The following is a 23,614-nucleotide window of genomic DNA, read 5'->3' on the forward strand; positions in this document are numbered from 1 at the left end:
CACTGCTGGATGTAATTTCCTCTCAAGAGCTCTTGGAAAGGGAGAGCTTATGTTGTTGAGCTCATGTCGTCGGGGCTGGTAACAGCAGCTTGCCATTGTATTAATTATTGTCAGGGAATCCAAGGGGTGTAGATAATACAGAATGCACTGGTTGGTCCCATTTGTTTCACTTGTCAGTGGAGTGAATAATTGGGAGTGCTGACCATATTAGACACAGAGAATTTCTAAAAGATACGACTCAAACAGTTGCAACACAAAAGTATGGCTTGGAAATTAAAAAGCTTAATGTCTGAGAATTTCAAATCAGTATGGAATAATTTGCTGGCTTCCCATTGCCAAAGGAATTTACTGAAGTTTAACTCTGACAACATTAATTCTGATTCACAGTGAAACATACAGTTTAGAATATTATGCTAAATTACAGAAACTGTGCAGAGATTATACATAGTACTATATTTCTTTTTCTAAACATAAAACTTAAAACCACACTATATTTGCTTTTCAGATATGTGTCAGATATATTACACCCCAACTTGATTCTTTTAAGACTTTAGTAAAAGGGGGTTGCTAATACAATGGGGCTCATCTTGCAATTCTCTCAAGGAATAACTATCAGTCCTGCTACAGCAGCTTCAGCGTCCCTAGGTGACCGCGCCACTGAGCCCGTGCTCGCTCCATCGCACCCCACTCCACGCCTGCTGCCACCCTGAAGGTAGATGCATCACGCTGGGGAGACTGCGCAACAGCAGCCCCCCTCTCCCTCCAGCCCCCAAACCTCCTCCATGGCACAGTGGCCTCCTGCGGCCCCTACACATCTCCTGGTCTCCACTACAGCCCCGGTCCCAATAGCCCAGACTCTCCCTCAGGTGAGTCTCCATACCACCTCCATGTCTCCTCCCACCTGAACTGCACAACTGGTATCCTTTTGTCATTTGAGAATGCCACACACACACACACGCACACACACACGCTCCTGTGCTCACTCTGGAGGGGACACCGCCTGTTCCTTTCTGCTCACCTCCCGGCTGCTGGCTGACTCTCTGAGCCGTGTCTGTGGTGGCTACACCATGTGTGGGGATCTAGGGGTTTAAAACAGCAGGCCTCCCATACTCCCTGAATGGCAAATATAAGTGCTTACAATGTATTACACAGTGGACGTTTTATGAATCATCTCTTACTAAGTTTGATCTGAGATGACAAGCATGCGCTAATCAGTCCCAGCATAAAAATATATGTGAAACATATATTTAATCAAGTTAACAGGTGACTGCATCTGTTCAAATTTACAAATTCATCCCATTTAACCAAAGCTGCTATTAGAAATGTTGCACTTTACCTGACCCTTTCACTGTCTCCTCAACTATATAAATTAAACCTGTGCTGCAAGTTCACTCATTTGTTCCTCTGGGGAAATGATAAACTGGTACAAACATTGCTACAGACAGTTAAAGTAACAGTTTACTGGGACTCTGAAACAGGAAGTCCCGATCAAAACTCCATGAAATACTGTATAGTAACCGTTTCCATATCCAAAGCAGTCATATCACATTACAGTATCATTTCACACATAACTGTGAACTCCTCTAATATCAGATAGAAAAACAGGGAGACAGATGTTGAATCAAAGTAGCCCTGCTGTTAAAACATACAGTTAACTGGAATTGAGGAGGGGGGTCTTTAATTTAAATGTTACTGCCGAAAGCTTTATAATTTCGTATTTACTATAACCTGCAGTTTGCATTAATTTTGTTTCACTAAAGTCTCATTTAAGAGGCTCCCTGCAGCATTTTCCCTTTCCTCCCTTTCAATATTTTTTTATTTATTTTTTTTATCAGAAAAAGGCTTTAAACTACATCACTCTTACTAAAACACAAATTACAACTTTCACTTTATAGGTTGCTATACCACACCACACTTAGTTAACAAAATATTTTACAAACAAGATGATATCACCCTCTCCATGATATTAATATGATATGTTCTCTGATCTGTAAACAGCTGGTTATCTTGCTTTTCCACGATAAGAGAAACTGCTGAGGATTTACGCTTGGTGAGCACATTTGGGCTGAATCTTTCACACGTCACAAATTGCAGATGGGAAGCAGTGATCTTGAACAGCCGATCACATTTCCGTGACCATCTGACACCTTCCATTTAGGAAAATAATACTTTCTATCTTAGCATACCCCTCTGCAGCAGCCAGCAAAAGGAATTATGCCTGGTAGACTTTGCTATTCACAACTTTGGAGCTTCTCCTTTTGTTTTGTTTCATTGCACTGATTAGATTAAATGCTCACTCTTTAATCAGTTATTCAGGGCCACAATAATGTCTACAGATTCTGTTGTTTAGTTTTATTTTTGCGTGTTGTTATATGCACAAAATCACAGTGTTATAAGTGATGAAAAAATGTACTGTAATGTAAGCATTACACAGAAAGTTGTGCATTAGCTGAGAGTAAAATAAAGAGCTTATTATACCACTGCACTGTACGGAGTAGCTGTTCAGTGACTGGGATCTTTGTGTATCATTTTTTGAGCAGATATCTCACTGAAAACTCATATTATTTTGAACTACAGTATTTAAATCTCATGTAACTGCTCTTATTTACTCTAATATTTCCTCCTCTTGTGTTCCCAGCATAATAAGAACAAAAAAGATGTAAAGACTTTTTACCCATAGAGGTAGATATGGTATGTGAGTAATATGACAGATAAATATGAGTCGGGTTAACTGGTACAGAGAGTTGTAAATCACTGTAGTGTGATTCTTTGTCTCAAAGGGTTTAATTAGTCTAGAAATTCTTCTCTTATCTGATGACCCCCCCCCCCCCCCCCCCCCCCCCTCTGCACACTGCAACAACTTACAACCATAAACGCCCTGCAATCTGAAGACCAGTGGCCTCAGGAGACTGAGTTGCTACAAAGAGCTGAAAGAGTTGGAAATGGTCATTTTATTGCGTTAGAATAGCTCGCTCGAGACTTGGGTAATGTAGTGCTAACTGGGAGCAAGTAACGATAACAGTATGTGACTCCGAAGTGAAATAAAGTGAACTACTGTAATGCACTGCAGTGACAAGTGCTTTGAAAATGAGGCAACACAATAATAACAGTAAACAACAATACAAACGGCTTTCGTAGTGGTTTCAAACCACTAATTAATACTACAGTATTATAGTTTTCCTTCAGTGATGATAATTATTTGAGATGCAGTGCACAATCTAATCAGTCATCTCCCACAGTTCATGTAGAATGAATTTGTTCAGTATAACTACAAGTGGAGGATACGCATCCTTGTCAAACACTCAAGCATCAAACAATGTCCTGCTTCCATCTATTATGAATGCTACCTATATGTGGCCTGTTATTGCTTCAACTGTAGCATGGTGTTGCTCTATTTCATAGTACATGAACAAACCCATTTATCCTTATCTGTCATTTCATAACTTGTGAGGTATCTGTCACTTCTGGTCCCACGGGAGTCCTGCATGTAAGTTTTTTTTTTTTTTTTTTACTCTAATTGAGCTCTTTACTTAATTGACAGTTTATTCTGTCCTAATAAGTCAAATCTAACTGTGTTTGATTGGATTTCCAAGTATGTTGTTTTCTTTGTTTTGAACCTGCAACCATCCGGTGTCAACCTACTAATGATCAGGATGACATCACCTGATTTTTCATGTACAGAACTGAGGGGAGTTTGCATACTGTGGTGACAGTAAACAAAGTGATATGGTAGCAACTAGACTTATAATACAGGACTGAAACTACCAGGTGGCTAACAGTTTTGGTTGTTTGCGACACAGTACTTGGTGTAAACCATAAAATCAAGTAGACAATCATATAAGACAACAAGGAATCTTTTTTTTTTTTTTTTTTAACCATGCCTTGTGAACTTAGAAGGGGTCTTGGAGGAGAAAGTGTGGACTCTAAATATACGACCGGGACTTTCACATACAACACACTACTGTGCACCAATGGATGTTGTATTAGGTTTCAACCCTTTGTGTTTACAGGCCTGCAGCTATAGGCCTCCAGGTTGTGACACAATGAACTGATCAGACAAGATACTAGCAGATGGACACACTGTATATTGTGTTAGACTTTATTTTTCTGCATGTTGTTTTATAACTTTACATCACTTCGGTTATGTTTTGTGTTTCATAGTGTTATTTGGCCAGATGCTTTTCTCGCATGTGAAATGAAGAAGGACCTTTTACATGCTTTAATTCAACATTATAAACATAGTGAGGACATGGTGGTGTATGTTGTATTTATAATACAGATGCAAAACTTGAGTTTGTGTAGAGCACCTTCTTTTGAAGGACTAGCAGGAGCAGAATGAGATGAGGGGTTATTTTGGCGATGGAGATTAAGGCAGGGGCTTTTTGTCATTTGTGCGAGACAAGCCATTCATCCATCCAGTTCACAGCCAAAAAAAGGCTGGTCCCAGAAATTAGCAGTTTCAGCTCAGCAGCAAAGTCGTCGGGCTGTGAAGGCAGAGAGAAATTGACTAATTAGCAATGCGCACTAAAACTTGACGGTTCTCTCTATAACAGCGAGGGAAAGACTCGGTTTTTCTCCCCCTTTCTCTTTTCTTTCTTCCATAGATGTTTGAAATCGCAGTCATTTACGCTCGACAGTTTTTACAATAGCCTTGAGCCATAATTTTGCGAGTCTCTCCAGCATCCATACCCCTGCATGGTCTCTCTCCACCGGCCATGCACGACCGTTTCTCTCCCCAACCGTGGATTTCCTATTACTCTCGTTACGACTCACTGAGCCCCAGGCCCAAGGATAATGATGTGTTGTTTCTTGGTAGCATAATTTGTCACACGTATATTTCTTCTTCTTCTTCTCTTGCAGAAAGCACAGCTCCCTCTCACACACTCACACACTTCTTGTTAATTCAGAAGAACAAATGATCAACGTCAACAAATAACCTGAAATAGTGACTTTATGAGTTGGAATCAATGGTTATTTTGAGACACCACCGACCATAGACTTTAAAGGAAAGGACATTTCTTAAAAGGAGAACAAAGGAAAATTCAAGTGAGATTATTGGGAACCTGAAGCTTACTTTCTTTTTTTGTCAAGAGCTGAAGTCAGGTAAGTTTGGCTCCTTCTCAGGCTCAAGCTGCTCACATCATTTAGTTGTGACAGGCGCTTTTAGTGAATCTGGCGACAACGTTACAGCACGCTTGTGTCAAGTTTGCACACATTACGCACATAGAAATAGCTTTTGTTCTTGCTAAGAAACATTACAGATGCATAATGCATTTAACTTTACCGAAAGCTGCATTTCAGTGAATATTTTTCGATACTCACGTCCGCGTAACTCAGGTAGACTAAAAGCGAAACGCACCCATACTGCTGCTGACGGCTCGGAGACAAACTAATTGCTTTTGTGTGACTCCGTAAATCTGTGCGATGTGTAATGTCCTCATTGTGGGGGTGTGCAGCAAGATAGGAGAAGGGATAAGTGTTAGCTGAATGCTGCATGTTATCCGTCCACCGTAGCGGTTGTCTCTTTTTTCCTGATCCGACAACTTCAGCCGCGTTACCGAGGGGGGAAAGCGCTGCAGCATCTCCGTATCCTCGTTTTGTTTTGACAGCGCCCTTCAAAACCTCAGCCTCCATTTAAATCATCTTGTTCTTCAGTTAAGAATGAATAAGAGTGGCACGCTGTGGGAACTACTGCGTTTTTGTTTGTTGCTTTACGACCAGGGCTCAAAGTTGAAAGCGACTGAAGCCGTATTGGATGTAGATTTTCGCCGGCTGGCATGGCATCATGGTTATTCCCCGCTGGATGGACGTGCGATCTGTTCAATAACTTATTCCAGAAATCGTTTCCTATTGTAATAGTTGACTGATAGCATCTATAAGGGCTACGTGTGTTGTGCAAATAAATGACCTGAGGTAAATGGCTTGCATGGTTTATTTGTTGCCTAGGTGGCGTTCACAGTCAGGAAGTCATGTCCAGATCGGGTGATAGAACATCCACCTTTGACCCAACACACAGTGACACCCTGCTGCATGGGCTCAATCTCTTATGGAGAAAACAGCTTTTCTGTGATGTGACTCTCACTGCCCAGGGACAGCAGTTCCACTGCCACAAAGCTGTGCTGGCATCCTGCTCCCAGTATTTCAGATCTCTCTTCTCCTCCCATAATGCAATCAACAATGAGGGGAGCAAAGGGGACCAGGGCAGCAGTGGGACCCCCTCATCCTCTCCTGATGACAAGCTGGTGACCCCCAGTGCCAGGCCCATCAATAACCTGGTACTTCAGGGCTGTTCCTCCATTGGACTGCGATTAGTGCTGGAGTACCTCTACACTGCCAACGTGACTCTTTCCCTGGACACAGTGGAAGAGGTGCTGTCAGTCAGCAAGATCCTCAACATCCCCCAGATTACTAAACTCAGTGTGCAGTTCCTCAACGACCAGATCTCTGTGCAGAACTACAAGCAGATCTGCAAGATTGCTGCACTCCATGGACTGGATGAGACCAAGAAGCTGGCCAACAAGTACCTGGTGGAGGATGTGCTCTTGCTGAACTTTGAGGAGATGTGTGCCATGCTAGATGCTCTGCCACCCCCAGTGGAGTCAGAGCTGGCTCTCTTCCAGATGTCAGTTCTCTGGCTGGAGCATGACCGGGAGACTCGCATGCACTATGCGCCAGACCTTATGAAGAGGCTGCGCTTCGCCCTCATACCTGCCCCAGAGCTGGTGGAGAGGGTGCAGTCTGTTGACTTCATGAGGAGTGACCCTGTGTGCCAGAAACTACTCCTGGATGCCATGAACTACCACCTGATGCCCTTCAGACAGCACTGCAGGCAGACCATGGCCAGCAGGTGAGAAAAAGACAAACAGAGACACACACACACACACACACACACATACAGCATTGAGAGTGGACGGAAAGTGATTAAATGCCTCCCACTCGTTAAATTTGAACAAATTGCAGACTCAAGTATTGCCCACTCACTCAAGTATTGGTCCCACCGCCTGTGTAGTCTAGACCATGTACTGTAGGTGGTCAGTCAGAGGTGTGAGGTTTGAGGCCCAGTTAATGAGGATTGGGGGGGTGGGGGGGGTTTCCTGTAAAAGAATGCCAGCTGTCAGGGGGGGTGATCTACTCTATGCTACACTGTATCCATAATTACAAGGTTACCTTATGTTTTAGTGAAGAAAAAACAACTCTTTATTTCCTCACACATCTGTGTAATTGCTCTCTAATCAGTGTCGACAAGATGCAGCAAACTAGATAAAGGTTATGCATTTGATTTGTGGGAAGTCTCATGAATACAATTTGAAATGCTATAATTAAATTGCTACCAGAATTACATAGAAATTACTTAGTAATTCTGATGTAACTACAATGATACCCTGGCCCTGATATCACAATAAACAGAAATATAATACAGTCAAAAGGGAATTTAGAGCATTTGAGTGTGTATTATATTTTAGAAACTGCAGCATTCATTTTCATTAAGGGACAATCGGGCAGTGCTTCTTATTCAGGTTAGATGCATGTGTCTCACTCACACACAAAAATAGGCCAAGCAGCATGGTTTACCTCCATGTTTGTCCTGATCAGCACTTTAAGGGGCTGGTAAGTAGACAGGCGTTATCAGTAAGCTGATTGATTGGCGGTGCTGTTGTCAGATTTTGTTTGCAGAGCTGACTATAGCAAGATGGTCAAGGCTGAAAATGTTTTGAGCAGTGATGGCATCAGTATTCAAATATTTCAATTGGTGTGTATGTCTGTGAGGAGAGGAAAAATAATGCTGTGGCATTAGAGAATTGAAACTTGTAAATCAAATTTTGCACAATAAATCAAAAAGTAGGATCATTTTACATTTAGCTATTCCTACATTATCCCAATAACATATCTATTCCTACATATGGACCTAAATGAGCAAGGAATCAGGAATCCTCATAATTAGTTTCACATGCCGCTGTTTCTCTCCTCTCAATTAATCACTATTATCTATGTCCAGGGGCTCATTTGCATATGAATAACCCCAAAACACTTCCGAGTGGGCCGGTAGCAGGGAGAATGTACCGAGACAATGGTGATTTACCCAAGCATAAAGAAGTAAAATATGAAAAAGGGAAAAAAGGTGAACGTGTCTGAATCTAAAGGCCAGCTACTCTTAATCTTTTTGCTGCATATTGTGATTAATTGGTAGATTTGTGTTAAAATCCATTAGGAGCCAGATAATGCTCATTAATGTAGAGTAAAGTGTGCAGCTTTGAGTGTATATATCATATACAAACAGCAGGAAATATCTCACAACTGACTCAGGGATGTCACATGAATCACCGTAGCCAATGAAATGGAGACATTGTATAGGCAGGTTTATATACTCAATTGCGCTTTTAGCCTCCAGCATGGCACCCTGCAGGATCGTCCTCGCTTCACAGCTAATTGAAAAGATATCTTTGGAGTACAATAACCGTTCAATAACACATCAAAAGGATAAGTGCGCTGTTGAGCAATTTTATGTTAATTATAAAAAACGTGGCCACACATTGCCTGATTAGTAGTCTCAACTTAAGTAGTTGTACTTGGACAAGGAGCAGTTATTCATTTAACCATCCATTTATTCGTATTTCATTCAGTGATTAATTCATTCACACACTGAGCATTTGAAAAGTGAAAAATCTAAATACCCTGGCAAAGAACTGTTAATACTATTAAAGGTGTCCAGGTGCAGGTTGTACTTATTTTGTCCTTTGGATGTTTTATTTCAAGGCTTAATACCTGTTTTGTTTTCTGTTTCCTAACACTTGTCCACACACCCACACCTTTGACATTACAGAATCCGTTCCAATAAGAGAATGCTGTTACTGGTGGGTGGTTTGCCTCCTGGACCTGATCGTCTCCCCAGCAATTTGGTCCAGTACTATGACGATGAGAAAAAGACATGGAAGATCCTCACAAGTGAGTTGCACAGGCTTTGCTGCCTTTTTTTTTTTTTTTTTTTTTTTTTTTACCTGGGGCATCTTGTGTTCGTGGCTTTTATGATGAGAAATAGTTGTTCCTATGGATGACTTTAACACAGGTTAATTTCCACGGAAAATGAGGAGAAGGAGTTCCCTAAATCCTTCAGGTAATAATGTATCACTATCACTTTTAATATAAGTTTTTAATCAGAGCGTGACTTCACAGCACTGTGGAGCTTCATGCCCGGTTTCTCTTGTTTTTGCTGAAATATGCTGGCAGGATGCATGATGAGATTTACTTGAATCTAATGATCTATTGTGGCAGAGATAGAACAATAATGAATGACATCTTTCCTCCATAGCATTTTAATGTAGCATGATTATTCGCTCACGTTGATCAATACATAAGATTGAATTGCCCCATACATACTAATACTCAGTACTGAATTAACCTGTTGACCCGGTGTCACTATTGATATCAGGTTTATGTAAGGTAAAGCAAATGCCACAAGATACAGTCAGGAGGACAGCAGCTGTAGTGTGTATACACACACAGTTAAAATGGATAATGATTTTAATAGACTAAAAAAAAAAAACATGATAAAAGTAATAAATAAAAGCAATAAAAGAAAATAAAGATGTATCTCATGACCTATAGGCATTTATGCCAGGATACAGTTTATGATATTGATTTCATGATGTCATATTGAAAGCAAGTTGTCATAATTTCACAGAAAACTATTCTATTGAAAAAAATGTTGTGTCCATAGAGAACATGTCTGAAGTCTTTGTGAGTTTACAAACACATCCCCACAGCACTCACCTCTGTAAACTGTACCATGCTCTTTTTTCTCTCTGTCTTCCCTGACCTTTTAAGGCTCACCACTATATTGTTGCCATATTGCAAAGGTCAAAGAAGAGCTAATGGGAAACCATATTTGTCCTTTGCATCATCATTGCCGGACATATCGAGTTTTTGTCCTTTTGTCTTGGTTGGAGTCATATCTCAGCAGCGTCTCTCCATTCGTACATATTAGCCACAGGTCTGTTTTCTGTCAGCTCAGTGTGTGTAGTTTATACTCTCACTTTATGGAACGGGTTTTTGATTCCAGTGTGATGTTTCTGTTGGTGCGTCTCAAATTCACCAACGGCCTTGGACATGGTTTATTCTGGTTTCTCAAATCATAACGTTTCTGTGCAGTCATCTGTTATTTTAGCTCCTGTTTGTCTAAATCTTTCACGGTGCATTTTACTGAAGGAGGCATGCATATACAATAGCCTGAAGCCCACTGGTGTTTATATTGTCATTTTCTCATTAAACTCACACTCCTGGGTATAAACTGCAGCAAGGAAAAGGTCAATAGGGATTTCCATCACTCAGAACTAAAAAGTTAACACTCAAATGGTCCGTGGCCAAGTGGAGGGACAAAACTGCAAAATCATCCCCTTAACACATCAGTGACCATCTGATGTAGCCTCCACACAATGGATGTGGAATAGAAGATTATTAACATTCAATCATAACTTTTCAATGAGGCGAAACCTGAGAGGGACAGCCTTTGATTAAGACATTCATCAACACAATTTGGGAAGAATCTGATCCCTCTTGTTGTGTCAGATATATCTGCTGCTCTGTGATTCTAGTGTAAAGTTTGCCATCTAGTGTACCCACAGCAGCGTGGACGAACACAAGACAAAGGCAGGCACAGGCTCAGACACAATACTGGACTATTCTCCTATTCTTCTTCTTTAAATCAACCTGATATTAAAATCTAACACGTGCAAATGGACCTCATCCATGCAACATGGCCTAGAACAAAGGAATTCAGCTCAGTGGGATGCAATTGTAATGGTGTTAAAGGCACGTCAGAGCTCGAGCAGCAGTGGTGCATTAGCTGTGGAGTCATTCAACCGACCCCGACTGTGCTTCTATGCAGAGGTTTCTGACTCCCTCTAGTGAGCCCTAGAGCTCACTGTAGACTGGAGTGATGGCGTCCATCTCGTGGAGGACGTGCTCATCCTGCCCTCCTTTGGCTGTTCACCCCTGGGGCGAGTGGAAGATTTAGGGGGAGAGGGGACAACTATGCAGACTGATTTCATACTCTTTCACAGGTGATAATTCACAGTCAAGTCTTACACATTGTACAGGGGAAATAATTGGTTTGTTGTTTTATTTTTTGCACTGCACAAGACTAGTACAGTGGTGTACAGTTATTGTAACATGGTACTTGTCCCACTGTTCACTGTATCTGTGGCACCTGTAGAGGCAGGGCAAATGTCCCAAGTCTTCCCACAGTACTCCTCATACTGTAGCCTGTGACATACTGTAAAGCAATAATCTTCTTTTCACGTGGGTATGAAATGATTTTTAGTATGAGTACAAGTCACTAGACATCAAATAAAAAGCCAGCCATCCATGTCCTATATACTGCTGACTGAATGATAATGGTAAATGGTAAATAGCATGTACGGGAATTTGGCAGTCATATGGCACTCGTCTTTGAGGTGCACTGGAGGCAAGCAACCTAATCCCCTCGTTCAAGATAAAGCTGTGTTTAGTGTATGTAGTATTAGTTCCTATCTGAGACTCCCCTCCCATAGAGAGGACCGGCACATGTCAGCCAGCCAGAGTGAGATTGCAGGGAGAGGCCAATAGGAAAGAAATGAGATTCAAGGCTGTCTAATTTTGCAGCAACTGTGATCCATCAGGCGGTGGGGAGGTGACAGTGGAAATGACTGATGGAGACAGACAGGTGGGCTTTAACATTTCACTGATTTGTGCTCAAAAAGCACCGGGCCTGAGATTTATTGAGTGAACACGATCATGTTCATTATGACTGTCACCTAAGACCATTTCTCTACATCTCAATGGGGTCACTTCAGCAAAAGAAGATGGAGGAGAGGAGGGGAGCACAAAAACATACACAAGGGAATATCCTCCATGAGGGGGTCCTGCTGCAGCTGTGGGCATGTAGCTGTTTATGCTAACTTGTGCTGAGAAAATGAGCGGTGTGGTACACTGAAGATTATATTTATTGGATGTACTTGGTTGCTAGATGAATAGTTGCTGTGGCATATTAATGCTAGATGAAGAGAAAAGGAAAAGTATTGCACTGTGAGAGTCAGTCCTTAGAGTACTCACTGGCAGGTAAGTTAAGTCTCTAAAATAGAAACTCGTTTACCATAACAGAGAAAGATAGCGATAGATAGATAGATAGATAGATAGATAGATAGATAGATAGATAGATAGATAGATAGATAGATAGATATTGTCATAACAAACAGTAGCCTGTTTACCCTGCCTCATACTTTCATTTGTTCCAGTTTAAGAGTCAACAGGCTTGATTCCCCACAAGAAATCACTTCCTGTAGATGGATGAATGGAAGGTTGCAAAACAAAAGCAATGAGGAGGGACCATAAATCATATAACATTGACTCCGACTGAGGATTGTGAAATAGAAGTTTGGCTGTGTCATTACAACAAGCACTCTGGCCTGTTGTTAAGAGTAACACTGCAAATTAAATCAGTCTCCACATTAATATGTACTATGAGCACCCCCCTATCAAACAACAGGACACTCAGCATCGCAAGTAATAAAAGCAGTCACTGAATGGGAAACACTGCCTTTACAAATATTGCTTATTAAAAAGTTAAGATAACATTTTGTAGATGTTCTATAAATAGAAGCCTTGTTTAATTGTGACTAACATCTGTTGTCCAGACCAGTAGACCTACATCAGGGATCGGCAGTTGGGTGGAACAGTTTTTTAAGCTTTGTTCAGTGTAATTTTACAGGCACAGTTGAGATGCAGGCCTAGTGTATATGTTTGAGTATTATTTGAATTCATTTAAGAATTAAATTAATTTATAAAATTGTTAGTTTTAAGGTGTAACTCCCATTAGTACTAAGTTGGCAGTTTATTAGGTACACCTATTTGAAACCAATGCAGTTTGATACAATGGTCCTAATAAATCCTCCTTTATGAAGGTTATAATATTAAATTTTTATTGAAACTGTTTTAGAGGGCGCTCACTCGACTGTATGATAACTTTGGTGGATGGAGTTTGTGGTGCTGTTGAACTGTACTGCATTATACAGAGAGGTCTTTCTGTTATTTAGCTTACCCTCATTGATATAAATGGGGTGAACAAAATAATAGAAACATCTGCTCGTATAACACAATACAATTCAACAGCACCCCAAACTCAAACCATTGAATCAACACTTCTCCCAGAGACTGCATTAGGTTTGGCTAGGTGTGTCTAACAAACTGCCAACTGAGTGTATTTGTGTTTGAGAGACACAAATCTATAATGGTCAAATAGGTTAAAGTAGTGCAATTAAAGCTGTCTTAATTCTGGGCCTATCAAAGAGAAAATGTTCTTTTTCCTCAGGGGGCCAAATATTCTTAATGGAGGGCCAGGTTTGGCCCTTAGGTTGCTATTTGCCTGCCACTGACCCATACCATTGTCATGTTTCTGTGACTAACACCTTTGATTTTTGTGTCTCATTTAGTAATGCCTTACAACAGTGCCCATCACTGTGTGGTGGAGGTGGAGAACTTCCTGTTGCTGCTGGGCGGAGAGGACCAGTGGAACCCCAACGGTACTGTAACACCACAGAATGAATGAATGCTTTTCAGTGCCTACACACAGCAAATTAACCAGTGTTTACTTAATATAGAGAGCGCTCTTAGCCAGTGTGTGTGTAAGTTCAAACTCATCAGAGTTAATGTTGCACTTTCAGATAGTTTCAAACGCACTTCCTAGAGCCAGATCAGATCTGAGTGGACAAACAACACTTGTCAATAATTGGCACAGAAAAATAACTGTTATTAACACTGAAATATTTGTGGTGTGGAAGTGTCACGAGTGCTTTTGTGAAACGGGGGTAAAATATATCCATGATAAGAAAGACAGACTTTAAACGATCAAAAAATTAAATGCTGTCCTTTCGTTATTATTCCACCAAGTATCATAATAATACACTAGTACAATAACAGTGAGGGTAAAAGTCAACACAATACCAAAACACATCATCAGATATAATTTAAGACTTTTTGAACAAAACCACATCAGTCTATGACTGAAAAAACAAGCCTTCAGCCAGCACTTGTTAACTCTAAGTGCAGTGAAAAGGAGCACATTTTAACACTGAAAATCAGCATGTGTGGGTGGTGATTTTCAGATAATATGTTTATTTTTAAATCAAGACTTGCAGAGTCGTAGTTTTGCATTTTATTGGTATGTAACAAAAACTTTGCCAATTAGAAGAGAGCACTACTTAAACTATACTGCACTGTAAAAAAAAGCTTCTCACTAAACTAAATCATGGGTGTAATCAGTTTCACTGATCTTGATTTCTATCTCTTTTTCAGGAAAGCATAGCACTAATTTTGTGAGCCGCTATGATCCCAGATTCAACAGTTGGATACAGTTGCCCCCTATGCAGGAGAGGTGAGCCTTTTTTGTATTTGAATACGGAATCCTTCTTTCATGCATTCATTTATATTGCTTTATATTTGTTAGTTTTTTTTCATTTTTATATTCATTGCTATGTGGACCATTGGTTTTGTTTAAATGTGCTTTAGGTTTATGTTTACCTATACAGTACTATATACGTCTGAGGATGCAGTAAGAAACTTCAGGACTCTCAAACTGTGCAAACACCGGTTGTCTTCTGTTAAATGATAAAGAAAACAAACAGGATATTTGAAATCCTTAGAATTTTTACCAGATTTTTATTTACATGTGTAAATATATATATATGTATATATATGTGTGTGTGTGTGTGTGTGTGTGTGTGTGTGTGTGTGTGTGTGTGTGTATGTGTGTGTATGTTTTCTATTGCTCTAAACGTCTTAGTTGTGATCTTTTTCCTGAATAATTTCCACCTCAGAAACTAAAAAATCCTAGAATGGATCTTGTCATTGCTGGTTTAATGATGTTGTCTGGTTGACACTTCCTCCTCAGGAGAGCCAGTTTCTTTGCCTGCCGCCTGGATAAGCACCTGTACGTGATTGGTGGTAGGAACGAGACAGGCTACCTCTCCAGCGTGGAGTCCTACAACCTCGAGACTAATGAGTGGAACTATGTGTCGTCTCTGCCGCAGCCTCTGGCCGCCCATGCAGGAGCAGTACATAACGGCAAGATCTACATATCAGGTCAGGAGAGAACCCGTCACAATTATCCTGTATTCTTATTTTTTTTTCTTAAAAGGTACCTGATGTGCAATGATGTCCACTAAAACATGACCATAAGTAAATGGCAGGAGATAATTAACAATATCAATTAATAATCCTTATTATCACAGCTGGAAACTTTGCTATACAGTCATATGATTATACTTCCATTCAACTACAGTTCAGAGGGAAATATTGAACTTTTTACACCATTACATTTATTTCACAGCTGTGGTTACTGGTTATGTTGCAGAGTAGTATTTTATATATAAAAAATGTGATCAGTTTATAAAATCAAATGCATTGTTTACATTAAATTACCCAACAGTATACTATATGACTGTTTAACTAGCCTTTCTCATAACCCCTATAACATTAAATGTCCTTCTTACATAATAATTCATCCACATTATTTTCCATATTGTGGTATTTCTACCTTAACTTAAGTAAAATTGTAAAATTGGCATCTTGTGTTAGATGTTAACATAGACAAAATATCACAAGCTGGGTTAAAAAAATGTACTTGAAATTACTATTCATGCCGTATGTTGTGTGGTTTATAGGTTCATTATTTTTTGTGATATATTTCAATATGGGAACTCTGGTAATTGTTCGGTTCAGTAATAAAAAAAATAAATTTTTTAATAAGTACTGTCATTGATCAAGTTTGCCTCATAGAGTACCATATTACATGAGCAGCCAGTGCATCTACTTACACTATGTATTTCAAAACGGTAATAAAGACATAGTGCTGTGTTTACCGGTTGCAGGAGGAGTACACAATGGAGAGTATGTGTCCTGGCTCTACTGTTACGACCCTATAATGGACGTGTGGGCTCGGAAACAGGATATGAACACAAAGCGTGCCATTCATGCCCTGGCTGGAATGAATGACCGCCTGTATGCTATTGGTGGAAACCATTTGAAAGGTAAGTGCTCGAGCGTTTCAGGAAAAGAGATACTGCCATTATCATTAAAACACATTGAATTTGCTATTTACTACACTGAGTAATGAAATGTGCTATATTGATTGATATTTTTTGTACATGGCAAAAGCAGAAACTTGCAGATTTAATCAAACAGACTTCAGAGGCCCTGAGAATCAAGAGGAAAGAAAAATGTTTTAGATTGATCCAGGTCTCGATGTTTGATTTCTTAGTTTTCTACGGTAGAAATGTGACATTGAAGTCCCGCCCACTTAAAAACCAGTAAGAAAAGCGCAGAGAAAACAGCACACACAGAAATAACCAAAACATTGGCGGAAAATTTTCTGTTCACATAGGAACCCATTTGGCAAAGTAAGAAGCTAACTAATTGTTGGACTGTAAAGTCAAATAACCAGCTTATTACTATGACCTGGACTAACAATATTGGGGCCTATTAAATTCATGCGATACACTAAGTACATCATTTTAACACAGTTGTCTTCCTCCTCTCACAGGTTTCTCCCATCTAGACGTGATGTTGGTTGAGTGTTACGACCCGAAAGCTGACCAGTGGAACATCCTGCAGACACCCATCCTGGAGGGTCGCAGTGGCCCAGGCTGTGCTGTTCTGGATGACAGCATCTTCCTCGTGGGGGGCTACAGCTGGAGCATGGTACTGTATATATTCTTTTTTACAGATTTACAGACTTACAGATTAGATTATTTTACATTAAAGAATAAGGCTTGGGATATTCTATATTTTGTCACTGTCAACATATCCTGTGAAAAAGAAACAACTGACTGTGTTCACATGCGCATGAACATGGCGTTACATGGAACATGAAACACCTGGTTATTCGTATCGCTGTATAGATGATCAAAGTCATCATCTGTGTTCTAACAACAATGAATGATCAGAAACCTGCATGAAGTGTTTACATGCTACAGTATCCTGGTGGCATGTAAACACTCTAATCACTGGTACTCTATCAGAGTACTTTAAGTAACATATACAGGTTTCTGAAAGCGGGATATGATGTTTACGTGCGCAACAGATAACTGAGGTACTCCAAAAACCTGATTATAACCAGGATGGTACTGCACATGTAAACTGACTCAATAGCTAGCACAAATTTTAACTCAAATTTTGAGGAAGTCAGCAAAAGAAGATACAAATTAAAACATATTGGCATCCACTACCATTGTGTGAATATTAGTAGTTGCTGTGGCACTAGTTTTCCACACTGTCTTTTTTTCAGCTCAAATTAAAAATATGTATCAAACTTGTGGATGGAAACCCATCTAAGGTTTTAGTCCGTCTCTCAATAAGAGAGTCACAGGTCATGAATATATACTTTCATGATCCTAATTTCCTGGGTAGTGTAGTTTTTAGAAGATTATGTCCAGATGGGAATAAGTAGTGGGAACAGTGTGGCATACTGATGTGTTTTGAATCATTTTTGGTCAATAATGGAGCACTATGGCACGGACCAATAAACTACATCTGGCTACAGAGGAAGTAGTTATTGTTATCAGTTAGTTGGTTTTAGTCCTTTCATGGAATTTGTTGACAAAATATAGAAAGCCACCAGACTTTCCCTTTAAATATGTGCCTGCTGTTTTTGATCACATGCATTTAAAAACCTGAGTTTTTACGTCCCTTAGTTAGAAATCCAAACAGCACTAAGAGGAATGAAGAAAATGACTTGATTTTCTTTTTTCCCCAGGGGGCCTATAAGTCTTCTACCATCTGCTACAGCCCAGAAAAAGGAACATGGACAGAGTTGGAGGGAGAGGTGGCAGAGCCTTTAGCAGGCCCAGCCTGTTCCACTGTCATACTGCCTGCCTGCCTTCCTTTTAACAAATGACAACTAATCCAACCAACGGGCGGTGGGGGCGAGAAGCAGCAGAGTGACTGGGGGGAGGACCATCAATAAGCAAAACAGTTGTCAACAATTTTGTGACAAACCCTTCGGTCAGATGACGAGGGTGTGTATAAATTATTTTTTTACAGGTTTGACCAGAGCACTTTCGTTATTCCCTACTGAAGGTTTGAAAAAAAAAAAAAAAGAAGAAAATTGTGTAACTCATGTATTTAAACTCATCTGTGTTATGAGAAATGGTCAGTTTCATATTTGATTTTATTTAAACTGATAGTAAGTGTTTTTGGCTTCTCTTCTATAGCACGCATAGTGTTGAACTGAATTATAGCTTTCAAATCCATTGTATCTTGTATTCAGTAGAGGCATAATTCCAGCAAAATGCAGTGTTGTTTCACGGACTGACACTGGGTGAAAAGGTGATCAGTCCCAAATTGTCATGGGGTTAAGTAAAACTAGGGCTGGGTGAGTTATATTAATTGTGATGATCAAAGCGTATGAATATTCTTCATCACTCATGTTATTACTCATTTTTCTCTGGCTGGATTATGCACTAAATTGCTGTAACATCTGGTCGGATCATTATGCAACTGTTTTGTTGTCTTTCTCTGAAAATGAAGGTATTTATTTGTCTAAAATGGGGAAATTTTGAAAAAACCTTTCCACAACAGCAGTTGTCATTATTGTCATTTTTAATTGACATGGTATGATTAAAAATACACTGTAATTAGACCTGCAAGCAAGTATGTTGGGGTCCAAGGAATCTACGCAACTTGGAAGTAGGGATAACCAGGTGATAACCACCATTGTAGAAAAAAAACCCACAATTACACAATGATCTTTATGAGGATGTGTCTGTATCACCCAGCCCTAATTTTTAACTAATTATCTTAATAATTTACACCCAGGCTAAAGTCGTGTTTCTGTATAACTTGTTGAACAGAGAGTTCCTTACAGGTTATCTGCTTGACAGAAAAAAAAAACTTGCCAAATGTTTATGGCAACTATTATTCATGCTGCAAGCAAAACAATTTAAGGATTTACCATTGATTCTTAATGTTCATATGACGCACTATTGTTCACGTTAATTATACAATGATGGTACAATCAAATTGTAATTGCTAGCCAGTGTATTTATGGGTGGCATGTTTGGGTAAACAGACGGAGAGGACGTTTGTTTGGTTTGTTCTCCTTTACAAGTTAGGCCTGTTTATGAGGCCACATAGCATTACCTTGGTGGGATTTTAATCTTTGATGTATGAAAAACAAACAAGCATACAGTGGTCCTTAATGCACTAAAAGTGAACTTTTAATTCAGCAAACAAAGTTCACTAAAATGTAAATTAATTAATGTGATGTGTTTAAAAAATTATCTTCAGTACAAATGAATCTAAGTCCAGTCTAGTCTACGTTATTAGGTTCAAAAAGTCGACTCTAAATATTGATGCAGTACCTGTTGAATTCTGTACAGATTTGTTGATTTCATTCTTGTACATAATCGCTTGCAGTGAAACATTTTTGTGCACTCAACCTTGGATTTATTCTCAAATCCTGTTATGTCCTTTGAATTTTAGAATATGAAAATAAATTGACTCTTGATGATTAAAATACCCTTTTCAGTTTTTTGACATTTCAGACAGAAAAGCAGCTTCATTAGAATTAATTGTGAATCCCGGTGACTAGATGTAAGCAGTGCCATGAAGGTCTCTGAACAAATATGGTACATATAAAACTGAAGTTGAAATGCACACCACTGAACACAAGATCTCTATAAATTATGAAATACAGCTTCACATTTTGGTAGAATGAAGCTCAGAAAATAAATGCCAAGTGTAACAGGAACCTTTTTCTCTGCTCACTTAGTACTTGAAGCTACTGTATGTGTCAAACTAGAGCTCCCTTTCAAACTTACCTGCCGTGGTGGAGGAAGGAGTCAGGTCATTTACTTAAGTAAAAGTACCAATACGACACAATCGTTGTTGTTGTTGTTGTTGTTGTTGTTGTTGTTGTTGTTGTCCTGAAAAAGTATTTCAACATTCTCCTGTTTTCTGGCAAAGTTATGTTCAGGATCATGTTGAATGTAAACTGTTTGGCTAGTTTAAAGACCACAGTATTTTGAAAAGGCTGCCATCGGTTTTGTTTGGCAATGCTGTGAACGCGAGGTCACATCACGTGAGCGCAGGTTGGATGATTTACAACTTAAGTGGCGAAACTCTTAAGAATGTAAGTTACATTATTCTTTAAATGTACGTAGGTCACTGTTGGCTGCTGACTGTGCTAGTTTTTATTGGGTTAATAGATTTAAACTTACTGGTTTTAAACTGTTGAATAATGGGTTAGCATGTTTGGTTCAGTTGCTGAAGTTGATGTGCTCGCTAGCTTGTTTTGGTCTGTAGCTAAAGGTTTAAGGTTTGTGATTCACCTCTGTCTCAGGAGCAAAGGTTTCAAATATGTGTCGGCCATTGCTGAGAGTTGGATATTAATAAATGGGAAGTGGGGGTCAATACAATGAATGGGAGCCCAACTGTATGTTAGTCAAACACCGGCTAACGGCAAGTTTTACTTTGCTAGCACCTGTGTTAGCGTCACTTCAAACCCAATGCTGCTGCGTTCAGGTAAAACGGACCATAGAAAGACATGAAATGTTTAACTTCTGTAGCTGTGGCTCTCACTGGGTGTGATTAACCTCGTTGCAGACTTCACTTCCCGTGACTAATAAATGGGCTAAAGTGTGATAAACTGATAAGACCCAGTGGCAGTAAATAATCTTTGCAAAATCAACTTTGAATCGAACATTTATCTTTAAGGTTCAGTCTAGATTTTTCTGTAGGGAAAATTTTAGTCTACTATTTGCGTTATTGGTGTTCAGAGCAGGCAAGTTCTTTTGATCAATTTGTCATAATTTCATAATTAATTAAGCATATAAGAGATGATTTTGTAGATAAGTATTGCCAAGTATAGACTCCACTTATTTTAAGTCAGACTTCCACAGATAGGAGCATGTTGGTGTATGCTGTGATTCTTGTCTGTCATACAAGCTGGATCATCACTGAAAATGTCCTAGAAAAGTCCTGGAAAATGATCTCTAGAAAAGAGTTGCCTTGGTTGGATTACTGATGAATTAAAGTCAGTGTGGGTTACAGAGAGATTCCTTTAACTTGCAGTTCGCCTCACCTCTTCAGCTTTTGATACCTCTCAGAGATTGACTTGCCTTCAAACCGTCAGCCTACAAACGTTAAGACTATTGATACGTTTAAGCCTGAAACACCTAAAAAACATTGCACCACGCAGGAATCTGTAAAATGTGCAGCAGCAAGCGTACAAAGCGAATCTGATGTTTACCTGCAGGGCAGCTTCTCATGCCAGACCAAATTTGATTTGCCAACCATTTACTACCAACTGTCTCATGCACTGAACAGCATGCACGTCCCCCAATACATTCATACACCTGATGGTTTATTCTGATGTTTTTTCTTTTTTTCTTTTGCTGTGCTTGGCGTCTGCACTCCATGCATCCACTTGGCCATGTGCCTAGAGGATAAGACAGCAATTATTTTCTCACAGAGATGATTCTGCTAGATTACATAAATCCATATCTAATTCACACAATATGGTATCAGGACACTAGAAACTACTCAGTGTTCTTCATGTCACATAATCCTCGGAGACATGTCTTACAACAGCTACTGAGATGCTGCAGTCAATAAATATCTGAATGCTTCCTCTGGTCAGTGGTGACTACACTTTATCACTAAAAAACATGCTACTTGAGGGGACTGTTGGCGATGAAAGAATAAGATAATCCTGATTAAGACAAAGATAAAGCCGTCCCACAAAAATTAAGAGGTTTAGACAAAGAAATACAGATTGAACGTGAGCGTGTAGCATTTGAGGATTTGAAGTCTTCATTTACCCTTCAGTGCTGGTGGCAGCAGATGGTTTCTGCACTGCTCTCAGTCCCACAGCTAACACCTCGTCCTCAGCTCAGGGAATAACAGGATTGGTTAAAATGAACACGGCTGACCTTTTAATTAACTACACGGACCGTCGTGGCTATGTTTTAATCACAGAAAAAGTATTCTCTGTCCTTGGCTCTAGTTTTAGAATAGTACAGACACAAGACACACTTTCTGCATCCGGGGAAGGGTTTAAATAATTCTTATCCAATTTATGTTTCCTTAACAAAAACTAAAGATATATATCAAACTGACAGCATGACTTTGGTGAAATATATGTATCATCTATTCAGTGCTGGAATCAATAACCCTAACCCTAACAAAATAGCAACTATTTATTCATCAGTTTCAATATAAAGTATGTTTGTCTGAGTCACATGTTTTTTTTGAGTGTTATGAAAAAACATCTAAATTTGCATTATCCTCTACCCTGTACATTGGATCTACTCCTGCTAAGGGTATACACTCAGTTGCCAGTTTATTAGGTACACCTATCTAAAACTAATGTAGTATAATGCAACAAGTTTGCATTAAATCCTCCGTGATGACGGTTGTAAAGTTATAATGTGATGCAATACAGTTGAACAGCTCTGCAAACCAGAGCTTCCAAAATTACCTCACAGTTGAATCAAAAATATCTGACATTTTAAGATTTATTAAAATAAAATGCAATGAAAAGCAGGAAATCCTCACATTTGAGAAGCCGAATCCATGAAATGTTTGGCATTGTTGCATGAAAAATAACTTAAACAATTATCAAAATAGTTGCCAATGAATTTTCTGTCAGTCAACCAATTGGACATCATGTTGATCTATAATGATGATCAAAATGTATTGAGCATTTGAAGCACACTAACGTGTGCTTGAGATATGGCGTGAAAGTAAAACAATATATTTCATTATCCTCCTCTAAAAATATTAAGCAGCAGGCTACGTAAAGCCGATAACTTATGAAATCAATAAGTTTTTACTTAATCAACTGTGTGCTCGTGCTATGTGTGTATTTTTATTTATTTATTTATTAATTTTTTTACAGTAAATAGACAAAACTCTACCAACTTGTATGTTGTATAATGTCAGTAGCAAAAGTAAAAAATAACAGCAGGAATCAGGAGTAATGTCCACAGGCTTACAGACTAACAAAAGTAGCCTACTGCTCTGCTGTCTGACTCTCGTACATGAAGGAATCCGGAGAGGCCCGAAGCTCCTAAGCAGTCTCTTTGGCATTCCTTGGCGTACAGGCTGCCGTTCAGCATGTAGCAGAAGTGTGGATGGCAGCCAGCGTGAGAGCTGGTATCAGCAGCAGCTGAGTAAAGTCGAGTTTGTACAGTTCCTATGGGTTTGTAGTATTGAATGGTGGCATCAGCGAGCGCACACAGCTATGGTAAGCCCCCAGGGGAAAACATGCCAGTCACAGCACAACTTAAAGCAAGCTAAATGTTGTCACGGTATTAAAGTGAGATTTTAACGCTATTTAATGCTTTCCTTTTATATGGCAGGCAATTCGTTTGGTAATATATAAAAGCCGAGGAGGCTTTGTCATCAGCCGTGTTGTGTTTTTACTTTGGATATTATAAGTACATTGATTTGATAGCACCTCTTATTATATTCATCACTATGAGCAATATCCCTTTCACACTGTGACACTGTTTTCAAATTATAGCTAATTTAAGTAAGGTTGTGTCCAAAATCACTCACTCACTACTCCCTACTCACTATCCAG

The 23,614-nt window shown here is 39.4% G+C and overlaps 1 protein-coding gene and 1 long non-coding RNA gene across 3 annotated transcripts; one reads left to right on the forward strand and one right to left on the reverse strand.

Annotated features, from left to right (window-relative positions):
- Positions 1–4,085: 4,085 nt before the first annotated feature.
- LOC130178342 (uncharacterized) lies at positions 4,086–5,447 on the reverse strand. Of its 2 annotated transcripts, none has more exons than XR_008829144.1 (3): positions 5,360–5,447; positions 5,075–5,172; positions 4,086–4,484 (listed from the first exon to the last, which is right to left on the reverse strand). It is a non-coding gene; the product is annotated as an uncharacterized LOC130178342 (long non-coding RNA). The 2 variants fall into 2 exon arrangements; XR_008829143.1 differs by having other exon boundaries at positions 5,323–5,404.
- klhl14 (kelch-like family member 14) lies at positions 4,697–19,537 on the forward strand. Its single transcript, XM_056390455.1, has 9 exons — positions 4,697–5,103; positions 5,947–6,847; positions 8,822–8,943; positions 13,464–13,553; positions 14,326–14,404; positions 14,921–15,111; positions 15,900–16,058; positions 16,571–16,728; positions 17,783–19,537. Exons 2-9 carry the CDS (start codon positions 5,970–5,972, stop codon positions 17,921–17,923), a joined length of 1,818 nt encoding a protein of 605 aa, XP_056246430.1. The 5' UTR covers positions 4,697–5,103; positions 5,947–5,969; the 3' UTR covers positions 17,924–19,537.
- Positions 19,538–23,614: the final 4,077 nt, after the last annotated feature.

This window comes from Seriola aureovittata, chromosome 12 (assembly GCF_021018895.1).
Source record: "Seriola aureovittata isolate HTS-2021-v1 ecotype China chromosome 12, ASM2101889v1, whole genome shotgun sequence".
NCBI classification, from domain to species: Eukaryota; Metazoa; Chordata; class Actinopteri; order Carangiformes; family Carangidae; genus Seriola; species Seriola aureovittata.